The 13,531-nt window shown below is 44.0% G+C and overlaps 1 protein-coding gene across 1 annotated transcript in view; it reads left to right on the top strand.

Annotated features, from left to right (window-relative positions):
• Positions 1-625: 625 nt before the first annotated feature.
• VSIG1 (V-set and immunoglobulin domain containing 1) overlaps positions 626-13,531 on the top strand; it is a 60,296-nt gene continuing 47,390 nt past the window's right edge. The window contains exons 1-2 of the mRNA XM_077285134.1: positions 626-767; positions 2,902-3,065. Coding sequence (XP_077141249.1) covers positions 719-767; positions 2,902-3,065 — 213 coding nt within the window. The 5' untranslated portion in view covers positions 626-718. The remainder of the gene's footprint in view (positions 768-2,901; positions 3,066-13,531) is intronic.

Consider the following 13,531-nt stretch of genomic DNA (forward strand, 5'->3'; position numbering starts at 1 on the left):
AAACCATCACTTCCCCCAGGCTATTTGCCTGCCTTCAGCTGCATTGATATCAGAATGAACTCAGTTGGAGTACAGATGATGGCAGTGAAAGCGTCAGAAGCACCTTACTCCTCCTCTGAATGTTGTGTTTATTATAACAACCTCATACTTCATCTTATCTCCTGTCACTGCCATCATCTGTACTCCAAATGCATGTGTTCTGATATCACTGCAGCTGAAGGCAGGCAAATAGATGGGAAGAAAGCAGAGGTTTGAAAGCAATGACCTAATTTACAGGAATGAAGACTAATCTCCTAATGAAGTCATTTTCAGACTCTCTTAACTTTCCATGATGGACAAACCTATTGAAGAAAAAAAAACGTTTAGTTCTCTTTAAGTATTTGGCTCCTGATTTAAGTCACAAGTGCACATACCCAATAGGTTTTAAAACCACCTATGGTTCAATGAGTGTGTAATGTCCTCCAAAACCTCACAGGGGTTAACACAGAACACAAATATCCCTGGTGCACACACCCTAAAATATAATTCAACTGAAAACACAAAAACCCACAGAGCCTTACTCGGAGCCGTCGGAGGAGTGTTTTTGATAAAGCTGTGAAAAACCCTTGTTGACTCGTTGATGTGCAGCGATAAGAGGAAATACTGGGTAGAAATCACAAGTGATTCAAACTAGACCAAGGCAGCATCTGGTGCTTCGCTCTTTGGATATTTTAGCAGGATGTTACCTCCTTTTCTTAGTATTTTTGCACTCTTATGGACTTTTATAGGTAAGCAAAACATTTTAAAAAATGCAATCTAGAAAAAAAATATATGTTCGATTGCTGGAATCGTTCTTGTTTTCAGAATGTGTATAGAATAGTCTCTACGCTTTGAATTCCTTGGAAGAAAACTGCATGATAAAAGCTTAATGTAGCTGTAGTCTTGCTTGTAAAAAAAATTAACTATAAATATGCTGGATCAATAACATGGTAACACATTTTAGAAGCTGCAATGTTTAGCCATTATTGTCAACATATGTCCATTTGCTTTAATCTTGGAGTGCAATTATACACATCTAATCCTATAAACTATGACCTTAGTCACAAAAGGCATCCAGACTAGTAATTTGGGAAGTTAGCTCTTACAACAGCCTATGGTGAAGAGGTCCATAGTCCCACTGCTCTTCCAATCCAGTTTATCTGTGCTGATGGTGAAGGCTTCTTTCCTCAAGACATAGTGGATGTCGTCTTTCTATATTTTCCTGCCTGGATATAAATGGATCTGTATGTTCGCTCAGTAGTTTGCTCACACTCAAGCTGTTGTTTCTGCACAGAAACTTCTACAATTGAGCTGGTTTCTTCTGGTACAGTTAGCCAACCGTTCTCATAAATATATTGGTCAATTGGTCACCCGCCTCTGAAGCCTCTACGCTGAGTGTTTATCGTGCACAAATACCCAACATTTCAGAGATTGCAGATACTGTGTGCATTGGTGGAGTGGGTTGAAGACATGCCCAACGCTGGTTAAGGCTTGAAGGAGTTCACCTTGGTTATGTAGGACCTTACAATATTGAGATAGCTCAGTACAAATTTGCTAGTCGCTACCTTTGATTGAGACGAAAGGGAAAAGGGCTTTCAAACCTGTTGTTCTCTGAACTTGGTGTAGGTGAGGAAGCTGAGAAATTGTGATGTCAAAATCAAGAGGCCTCTGCCCGCCTATCTGAAACTAGAGGTTATTGAATAATGCGGTAAGGTGCCCAGGTCAAAATGTAAGTCCTGTTTGGCCGTTAGTAGGATCCCAGGATAATAGTGAGGTCTGCAACAGCAGCGTCCTCTGTGGACACAGCCAAGCCAAAGTTGTGGGGAGACTGGAAGAAAACAGACTCAAGGGATACCCATTATTTAGTCTTTGTAGTATGACATACTGTAAATCTAGCATACACATGTTAATAGCAGCCTCTGTTTCCATTCAATGTGGAGAATGTAAACTAATCATAGGCTTTGTGACTTCATCATGAAGGATCTGATCTGAGCTTAGAAAATACATTCTTTAGGAAAAAATATATCCTTTGAAAAAAGTGTTCATCTTGTCAGCTGCCAACCTATCCAGCCAAAATAGAGTTTTAAGTTTCCAGGATTAGGAATTTTTGACATCCCGGGAAAGAGGCAGAAAAATACATTTTCAAGAAATTATTAAGATCTGAGTTTGCATTGATCTCCAGGTATTTTATAGAGATTGAAACACATTAAATGAAGAATGTTGATCTAGACATCCCTGAAATCCCATCCCTGGGAGCGGTTTATTTATAAAAAACCAATCTGTTGTTTACTCACCCTCCCCTGGTCCAGCGTTGAGTCTCCACCGCTGCTACCGTTGTCTGTTATTGTCTGCAGTGCTGATGTTGCCCTAAGCTCACTGATTAGCTGCAGTGCTGTTGATGTAACGTGAGCGCTGCAGACAATAACAGACTCAGGGAGCAGCAGTGGAGACTGAGCGCTGGACTTGGGCAAGGTGATAAAGGGGCAATGTTTGGGGGTTTTTCAAACAAAACTGTAGCCGGGGGAGAGGGCTTTTCTGAATTAACTTTCAAATTGCTATGGGCAATAACTCCAAAAGAATAAGCGGAATGGAAGTCACAGGGGACGTGATGTATAAAGGCAAGATACCTGGTTGTAACGATAGTCAGGCATCGGAATATCATTGTGGCTGGATTCTCCCTGTAACATAGATTGCTATTACAGAGTGATTATTTTATGTGCAAACCTTATACATGAAAAGTGACAAATCTTTTTGAAAAATCCTCATGTACAATATTACCAGCTTAATACCTATATTTTGATATGATTGTTTGCCATAGAAAAGATGGATGAAAAATAAATTGTGTGATTAACAAATAATTAATACGTGTGTTCCATATTTTAGGAGTGGTGCGCGGTGTGCAGGTCACTGTACCCAATTCTGTGGTGAACATAACAGCGGGACAGACTGCAATTCTCCCCTGTACATACACTCTCTCTGAGTCCAACACTCGCAATCTTCTAGCACAATGGGATTTTATAGAAGCCCACTCCCAGGATGGTGTACCGGTAAGTATGCAAGATACTTAATATTATTACTCATAGACATTGTAGCCATTGTTTTAAATCAATAGTACCCATAAAAACAAGCAATCTGCTTCTTTCTTCATCAGAACTGATATTTTACGCTCAATTCATGGGTATTTCAAATCAAAAAGTTATACGGCTTTATTTTTTTTGTTTTCCTTAAATTACATTTTTTATGTAACAATTTTAATAACCTAGCCCTAAATGTAACCCTAACCCTAGCCCTAAGTCTAAACCTAAGACTGATCCTAGCCCTAAGCCAAACCCTAAACCAATCCGTAGCCCTAACCCTTGTCCTCATTAGGGTTTAAAAAAAATGTAAAAATATAAAAGCAACTGATAAAAATTAATGAATTCAGTAGTGAATCATGTGCACTGCACAATACATGCTATCCTTAAGTCATCTCCTTCTCTGCTTATGTAGAGCACAACACTGGAGATTAAATTTGTCATTGGCTGCTGCTCTGATAGGCAGTGACCGAGATGACAAAGCTCACTTCATTCTACTGAGCGTTGTCATTTTAGTTGCTGCCTATGCAGAGCACAGTAGTATATGAGCAACTCACACAGTGAAATGATATATGAAAGATGGAGCCAAGTATAATCACCTTATACACCCCCAAACAATGCTACGAAATGAGCACAGTGGCAAAAACTGTCCTTATTCAACCCTACTTAAAGGTCCTTTCTAACGTCAGAGGTAGATAAATGATATGGCACCCCCACTTTGACGTAATCTTGGCCTGTGCTTTCATATGGACCCAAGTCATAAAATAAACAAAATTACTAAGAAACCACGCCATATACTGTAATTCATCCCATAAGACATATACAGTACTTTGATAACACGCCACTCCATGGCAATGATTTGCAAATAGAGGGTGGACTTATCTTAAAGGGAATCTGTCAGCAGGATTATGCACAATAATGTACAGACATTGTCAGGTCGGCGCCGTTATACAGATTAAAATGATGCCTATGTGATGAAATCCATCTTGTTGTGTTTTCTTTCTCAAAATAGATGCTACAGGCGTTCCCAGCGCCATCTTGGTGGAGACAATTTTTTTTTTCCTCTAGCAAAATGGTGCGGGCGTCACCTGTGCAGTAGCATCTATCCGATCACCGATAAATGCTACTGCGCATGCACGGCCGGCGCCATTTTTAGATTTTTTTTCCCAGAATAAATGTATATGGCTATAAATAAAACAATTATAGATGCGATCATGCTGCAGTGCAGGCGCCGCCGCCGATGCCTCCCTGCTGAATGTGATTTTTTTTTTCAATACATATAATAATCAGTATGTAAAATAGGGGGCAGGTCAGTGAGGGGTCAGTGACCTGTCAGAAGCCATACTGGTGAATACCTAAGCAGAGCACCACATGAAGACGCCCACACGGGCCACCTTGGGACACAGGCATATCATTAACCCAAAACTGAAAATAAAGATTAAACAACAACCACAAGATGGATTTCATCACCAGGTATCATTGCAATCAGTATAATCAGTATACTCAGGCGCAGACCTGACGCTGTCTGCAGGTTACTGAGCACAATCCTGCTGACTGGTTCCCTTTAAAAATCCAAATATCTGCATCCTGTAATGCTATACCTAACGCGTTTCACGTCTCATTCAGGATGTTTATCAGGGAATAAAAATATGAAGAACAGACAAGCGCTGATAATAATGGCTGTATAGCCTCACTAGTTGTAAGGTAACATGTGGATAATCTCGGTGTGACGAATGAGCCTCAGCCTCTTAACTGAGAGGGAAACGCATTGGGTATAGTAGTAGTATTGTTTGGGAGTATATGAAGGTGATTATACTTGGCTCCATCCAGGGCCGGACTGGCCATCTGGTAATTCTGGCAAATGCCAAAAGGGCCTGTCTGGTTGTGGGCTGCCTTGTCTGCTAAGTTGTTCACAGAATCGGTGTTCTCAAGACACCCATACTGTTAAGAGCTGTGACCAAGCACAAAGTCACTGGCTCCGTCACTTACCCCAGCAGGCCACGGGTATCATTAGAAATATTGGTCTTGTAGAAAATCTTCCTTTCCTCCATCCAGGGTAATATTAGTAATATATTCCATCTGGTGCTTGGGGACAGGGACAGTATGGGCCTGTGTGATTTCAAATGCCAGGACTGAATTTCAGTCCCAGTTTGTACCTGGCTCCATCTTACATAATTTCAGTGTCTTTTGCACATTTTTCTGTGTCTGAGGGTCTATGGCAATTTTAATGCATATGTAATAAACAGTGTATGTTTTTAGTGGGGTGAGATAGATTTTTGGCTTTGTATTGATTCTCCCCATAGTGTTACTAAAAATTCTTGTGTTTAAAAAAACAATCTTCGTTAATACCCTACAACCTGATGAATATGAGGGGGCCCCCTGCTGTAACACTCTGTAATCTGGTGACTATGGGGGGGCGCTCTGCTGTAACACCCTGTAATCTGGTGAATATGAGGGGGCGCTCTGCTTTAATACCCTGTAATCTGGTGAATATGAGGGGACGCTCTGCTGTAACACCATGTAACCTGGTGAATATGAGGGGGCACTCTGCTGTAACACCATGTAACCTGGTGAATATGAGGGGGCACTCTGCTGTAATACCCTGTAATCTGGTGAATATGAGGGGGCGCTGTCATGGTTCTCAACACACAGAGAACATAGTTGAGCATACAAAAGGACTAGCTCTTGGAAGATGGGAACTCGAGCTGACCGTGAGCTAAACCTATCACAACAACTGAAAGTGGCCGGGTAGCGTGCCTACGTTTTATCCCTAGACGCCCAGCGCCAGCCGGAGAACTGACTGACCCTAGCAGAGGAAAATACAGACCTGGCTCACCTCTAGAGAAATTTTCCCCAAAAGGCGGACAGTAGCCCCCACAAATATTGTCGGTGATATAAGAGGAAATTGACATACGAAGTATGAAAATAGGTTTAGCAAAATTGAGGTCCGCTTACTAGATAGAAGGAAGACAGAAAAGGGGACTTCACGGCCAGCTGAAAACCCTATTCAAAATTCCATCCTGAAATTACTTTAGAACTCTAATATCAACTCATGACACCAGAGTGGCAATTTCAGTTCACAAGAGCTTCCAGTCTCAGAAATATTCAAACACAGAGAACTGGAACAAAAATGCAAACAAACTTAGGACAAAAATCCAACTTAGCTGAAAGTAGTCTAGGAGCAGGAACATGCAACAGAAATGCTTCTGGTAACATTGTTGGCCGGCATAGAAATGACTGAGGAGCAAGGCTAAATAGAAACTCCCACATCCTGATGGAAACAGGTGAACAGAGGAGATGACAAACCCACGTTCAGTACCACCAGTGACCACCGGGGGAGCCCAGAAACCAAATTCACAACAGTACCCCCCCCTCAAGGAGGGGGCACCGAACCCTCACCAGAACCACCAGGGCGATCAGGATGAGCCCTATGAAAGGCACGGACCAAATCGGAGGCATGAACATCAGAGGCTGTCACCCAAGAATTATCCTCCTGACCGTAGCCCTTCCACTTGACCAAATACTGAAGTCTCCGTCTGGAAACACGGGAGTCCAAGATCTTCTCCACAACGTACTCCAACTCACCCTCAACCAACACCGGAGCAGGAGGCTCAACGGAAGGCACAACAGGTACCTCATACCTGCGCAACAATGACCGATGGAAGACATTATGAATAGAAAAAGATGCAGGGAGGTCCAAACGAAAGGACACAGGGTTAAGAATCTCCAATATCTTGTACGGGCCGATGAACCGAGGCTTAAACTTAGGAGAAGAAACCTTCATAGGGACAAACCGAGAAGATAACCACACCAAATCCCCAAAACAAAGACGAGGACCAACACGACGACGGCGGTTGGCAAAATGCTGAGTCTTCTCCTGGGACAACTTCAAATTGTCCACCACCTGCCCCCAAATCTGATGCAACCTCTCCACCACAGCATCCACTCCAGGACAATCCGAAGGCTCCACCTGACCGGAAGAGAAACGAGGATGAAACCCCGAATTACAGAAGAAAGGAGAAACCAAAGTGGCAGAACTAGCCCGATTATTGAGGGCAAACTCCGCCAAGGGCAAGAAGGCAACCCAATCATCCTGATCCGCAGAGACAAAACACCTCAAATAAGTCTCCAAGGTCTGATTAGTTCGCTCGGTCTGGCCATTAGTCTGAGGATGGAAAGCAGACGAAAAAGACAAATCAATGCCCATCCTAGCACAGAATGCCCGCCAAAATCTAGACACGAATTGGGTCCCCCTGTCAGAAACGATATTCTCCGGAATACCATGCAAGCAAACCACATTTTGAAAAAACAGAGGAACCAACTCGGATGAGGAAGGCAACTTAGGCAAGGGAACCAAATGGACCATCTTAGAGAAACGGTCACACACCACCCAGATGACAGACATCTTCTGAGAAACAGGGAGATCAGAAATAAAATCCATCGAGATGTGAGTCCAAGGCCTCTTCGGAATAGGCAAGGGCAACAACAATCCACTAGCCCGAGAACAACAAGGCTTGGCCCGAGCACAAACATCACAAGACTGCACAAAACCTCGCACATCTCGTGACAGGGAAGGCCACCAGAAGGACCTAGCCACCAACTCCCTGGTACCAAAGATTCCAGGATGCCCTGCCAACGCAGAAGAATGGACCTCCGAGATGACTCTACTGGTCCAATCATCAGGAACAAACATTCTACCAGGCGGGCAACGATCAGGTCTATCCGCCTGAAACTCCTGCAAGGCCCGTCGCAGGTCTGGGGAAACAGCAGATAAAATCACTCCCTCCTTAAGGATACCCGTAGGTTCAGAATTACCAGGAGAATCAGGCTCAAAACTCCTAGAAAGGGCATCCGCCTTCACATTTTTAGAACCTGGTAGGTATGAAACCACAAAATTAAACCGAGAGAAAAATAACGACCAGCGCGCCTGTCTAGGATTCAGGCGCCTGGCCGACTCAAGATAAATCAAATTCTTGTGGTCGGTCAATACCACCACCTGATGTCTAGCCCCCTCAAGCCAATGACGCCATTCCTCAAAAGCCCACTTCATAGCTAAGAGTTCACGATTACCAATATCATAATTTCGCTCCGCGGGCGAAAATTTACGAGAAAAGAACGCGCAAGGTCTCATCACGGAGCAGTCGGAACTTTTCTGCGACAAAACCGCCCCAGCTCCAATTTCTGAAGCGTCGACCTCAACCTGAAAAGGAAGAGTAACATCAGGCTGACGCAATACAGGGGCGGAAGAAAAGCGGCGCTTAAGCTCCCGAAAGGCCTCCACAGCAGCAGGGGACCAATCAGCAACATCAGCACCCTTCTTAGTCAAATCAGTCAGTGGTTTAGCAACATCAGAAAACCCAGTTATAAATCGACGGTAGAAATTAGCAAAGCCCAAGAATTTCTGAAGGCTCTTAAGAGAAGAGGGTTGCGTCCAATCGCAAATAGCCTGAACCTTGACAGGATCCATCTCAATGGAAGAGGGGGAAAAAATATACCCCAAAAAAGAAATCTTTTGAACCCCAAAAATGCACTTAGAACCCTTTACACACAAGGAATTAGAGCGCAAAACCTGAAAAACCTTCCTGACCTGCTGGACATGAGAGTCCCAGTCATCCGAAAAAATCAAAATATCATCCAAATACACAATCATAAATTTATCCAAATATTCACGGAAAATGTCATGCATAAAGGACTGAAAGACTGAAGGGGCATTTGAAAGACCAAAAGGCATTACTAAATACTCAAAATGACCCTCAGGCGTATTAAATGCGGTTTTCCACTCGTCCCCCTGCTTAATTCGCACTAAATTATACGCCCCACGAAGATCAATCTTAGAGAACCACTTGGCCCCCTTTATGCGAGCAAACAAATCAGTAAGCAATGGCAAAGGGTACTGATATTTAATCGTGATTTTATTCAAAAGCCGATAATCAATACACGGCCTCAAAGAGCCATCCTTTTTAGATACAAAGAAAAAGCCGGCTCCTAAAGGAGATGACGAAGGACGAATATGTCCCTTTTCCAAGGACTCCTTAATATATTCACGCATAGCAGCATGTTCAGGCACAGACAGATTAAATAAACGACCTTTTGGAAACTTACTGCCCGGAATCAGATCTATTGTACAATCGCAATCTCTGTGCGGAGGCAGTGAACCAAGTTTAGGTTCCTCAAAAACGTCACGATAATCAGATAAGAATTCCGGAATCTCAGAGGGAACAGATGACGAAATGGCAACCAAAGGTACGTCCCCATGAGTCCCCTGACATCCCCAGCTTAACACAGACATTGCTTTCCAGTCGAGGACTGGGTTATGAGATTGCAGCCATGGCAATCCAAGCACCAAAACATCATGTAGATTATACAATACAAGAAAGCGAATAATCTCCTGGTGATCCGGATTAATACGCATAGTCACTTGTGTCCAGTATTGTGGTTTATTACTAGCCAATGGCGTGGAGTCAATACCCTTCAGAGGTATAGGAACTTCCAAAGGCTCTAAATCATAACCACAGCATTTGGCAAAGGACCAATCCATAAGACTCAAAGCGGCGCCAGAGTCGACATAAGCGTCCGCGGTAATTGACGATAAAGAGCAAATCAGGGTCACAGATAGAATAAACTTAGACTGTAAAGTGCTGATTGAAACAGACTTATCAACCTTCTTTGTACGTTTAGAGCATGCTGATATAACATGAGTTGCATCACCACAATAGAAGCATAACCCATTTTTTCGCCTAAAGTTCTGCCGTTCGCTTCTAGACAGAATTCTATCACATTGCATATTCTCTGGCGCCTTCTCAGTAGACACCGCCAAATGGTGCACAGGTTTGCGCTCCCGCAAACGCCGATCAATCTGAATAGCCATTGTCATGGACTCATTCAGACCTGCAGGCACAGGGAACCCCACCATAACATCCTTAATGGCATCAGAGAGACCCTCTCTGAAAATCGCCGCCAGGGCGCACTCATTCCACTGAGTAAGCACAGACCACTTACGAAATTTTTGGCAGTATATTTCCGCCTCATCTGTACCCTGGGACAGGGCCATCAAGGCTTTTTCAGCCTGAATCTCTAAATGGGGTTCCTCATAAAGCAACCCCAAAGCTAGAAAAAACGCATCCACATTGAGCAACGCAGGATCCCCTGGTGCCAAAGCAAATGCCCAATCCTGAGGGTCGCCCCGGAGTAAGGAAATTACAATCCTGACCTGCTGTGCAGGATCTCCAGCGGAGCGAGATCTCAGAGACAAAAACAATTTACAATTATGTTTGAAATTCTGAAAGCGAGATCTATCCCCGGAGAAAAATTCAGGTAAAGGGATTCTAGGTTCAGATATTGGAGCATGAATAACAAAATCCTGTAAACTTTGAACCTTATTAGCGAGATTACTCAAACCAGTAGCTAAACTCTGAGGATCCATATTAATCAGGTGAGATCAGAGCCATTCAAGGATTAGAAGGAGAGAGAGACGAAGGCTGCAGTATAAGCAGAGAAGCAAACTCAGGGGAGAAAAAAAAAAAAAAAAAAAATTCTCTGCAGACTTCTAATTCTCTCCTTTCTTCAGCCAATTATTTTAACCCTTGGCCGGCCAAACTGTCATGGTTCTCAACACACAGAGAACATAGTTGAGCATACAAAAGGACTAGCTCTTGGAAGATGGGAACTCGAGCTGACCGTGAGCTAAACCTATCACAACAACTGAAAGTGGCCGGGTAGCGTGCCTACGTTTTATCCCTAGACGCCCAGTGCCAGCCGGAGAACTGACTGACCCTAGCAGAGGAAAATACAGACCTGGCTCACCTCTAGAGAAATTTTCCCCAAAAGGCGGACAGTAGCCCCCACAAATATTGTCGGTGATATAAGAGGAAATTGACATACGAAGTATGAAAATAGGTTTAGCAAAATTGAGGTCCGCTTACTAGATAGAAGGAAGACAGAAAAGGGGACTTCACGGCCAGCTGAAAACCCTATTCAAAATTCCATCCTGAAATTACTTTAGAACTCTAATATCAACTCATGACACCAGAGTGGCAATTTCAGTTCACAAGAGCTTCCAGTCTCAGAAATATTCAAACACAGAGAACTGGAACAAAAATGCAAACAAACTTAGGACAAAAATCCAACTTAGCTGAAAGTAGTCTAGGAGCAGGAACATGCAACAGAAATGCTTCTGGTAACATTGTTGGCCGGCATAGAAATGACTGAGGAGCAAGGCTAAATAGAAACTCCCACATCCTGATGGAAACAGGTGAACAGAGGAGATGACAAACCCACGTTCAGTACCACCAGTGACCACCGGGGGAGCCCAGAAACCAAATTCACAACAGGGCGCTCTGCTGTAACACCATGTAACCTGGTGAATATGAGGGGGCACTCTGCTGTAATACCCTGTAATCTGGTGAATATGAGGGGGCACTCTGCTGTAACACCCTGTAACCTGGTGAATATGTGGGGGCACTCTGCTGTAATACCCTGTAGTCTGGTGAATATGAGGGGGCACTCTGCTGTAATACCCTGTAATCTGGTGAATATGAGGGGGCGCTCTGCTGTAATACCCTGTAATCTGGTGAATATAAGGGGGCGCTCTGCTGTAACACCATGTAACCTGGTGAATATGAGGGGGCACTCTGCTGTAACTGTTGTGAATTCCGTTCTCGAACTCCCTCCTGTGGTCATGAATGGTACTTCGGTGAGTTCTGTCCTTGGACTCCCTCTGGTGGCTGTGAGGGGAGCTGCTGGTTCTGAGATTCCTTCCCCAGCTGCCCTCGTTTAGGGCTAGGCTAGGATTCTCTATTTAACTCCACTCAGATCGTTACTCCATGCCAGCTGTCAATGTTCTAGTACTGGTTCAGATCTCTCCTGGATCTTTCTGAGGACCTGTCTACTCCAGCAAAAGCTAAGTTCCGGCTTGTTCATTTGTTACTTATGGTTTTTCTTGCTAAGTTCTAGTCCAGCTTGCTATCATGAAACTGCCTGGCTAGCTGGAAGCTCTGGGGGTGCAGAGTGGCACCACCGCACCGTGAGTCGGTGCGGGGGTATTTTTTGCACACTCTGCGTGGTTTTTGTAGTTTGTTGTGTTGACCGCAAAGATCCCTTTTCTATCCTCAATCTGTTTAGTTAGACTGGCCTCTCTTTGCTAAAGCCTATTTCATCCTGTGTTTGTGATTTCCTCTTAACTCACAGTCAATACTTGTGGGGGGCTGCTTTTACCTTTGGGGAAATTTCTCTGAGGCAAGTGAGGCTTTGTTTCCTTTTTTTTAGGGGTAGTTAGCTCTTAGGCTGTGAAGAGGCGTCTAGGCAGAGTCAGGCACGCTCCACGGCTATTTCTAGTTGTGTTGATAGGAGTAGGGTTTGTGGTCAGCAGAGTTCCCATTTCCCCAGAGCTCGTCCCGATTCCGTGTTTAACTATCAGGTCATTCCTGGTGCACCTAACCACCAGGTCCATAACATGTAACACCCTGTAACCTGGTGAATATGTGGGGGCACTCTGCTGTAATACCCTGTAATCTGGTGAATATGAGGGGGCACTGCTGTAATACCCTGTAATCTGGTGAATATGAGGGGGCACTCTGCTGTAATACTCTGTAATCTGGTGAATATGAGGGGGCGCTCTGCTGTAACACCATGTAACCTGGTGAATATGAGGGGGCACTCTGCTGTAATACCCCGTACCCTGGTGAATGAGAGGGGATTCTGCTGTAATACCCTGTAAACAGATGAATATGAGGGGGCCCCCTGCTGTAATACCCTATAACCTGATGAATATGAGGGGGCCCCCTGCTGCAATACTCTGTAATCTGGCGAATATGAGGGGGCTCCCTGTTGTTATACCCTGTAATCTGGTGAATATGAGGGGGCACTCTGCTGTAATACCCTATAACCTGATGAATGAGGGGGAACCCTACTGTAACACTCTGTAATCTGGTGAATATGAGGGGGCACTCTGCAGTAATACCCTGTATCATGGTGAATTTGAGGGGGCACCCTGCTGTAATACCCTGTAATCTGGTGAATATGAAGGGGCACTCTGCTGTTATACCCTGTAATCTGGTGAATATGAGGGGGCATTCTGCTGTAATACTGTAATAATTATAGGGGATAACTCAGGAGACTCTTTGCGTGGAACAAGACAACTACAGGACACAGTTTTATAAGTGGTAAAGTCTATATTATCACACGGTGATTCAAACAGGTGCAGAGAGAAACTCAAGTCCACAACACTTGGAGTAAATATTAAATGCAGCTTAGCAGTCTATAGGAAACTTCAGAGGAAAATGCAATCACGCAGAAAGTCTATGAAGCACAATTATTCTTGAGGATGCTTGACACGAATAAGTCCTTGCTTAGTCCAAAACACAGATAGATATGCTTATAAGGCAGTTCAAATAATATCTTAGCTCAACCAGGGAGGCCTGGGTAATAGTCCCAGGTTCTTG

The sequence above is a fragment of the Ranitomeya variabilis genome, chromosome 2 (genome assembly GCF_051348905.1).
Source record: "Ranitomeya variabilis isolate aRanVar5 chromosome 2, aRanVar5.hap1, whole genome shotgun sequence".
Taxonomy (NCBI): Eukaryota; Metazoa; Chordata; class Amphibia; order Anura; family Dendrobatidae; genus Ranitomeya; species Ranitomeya variabilis.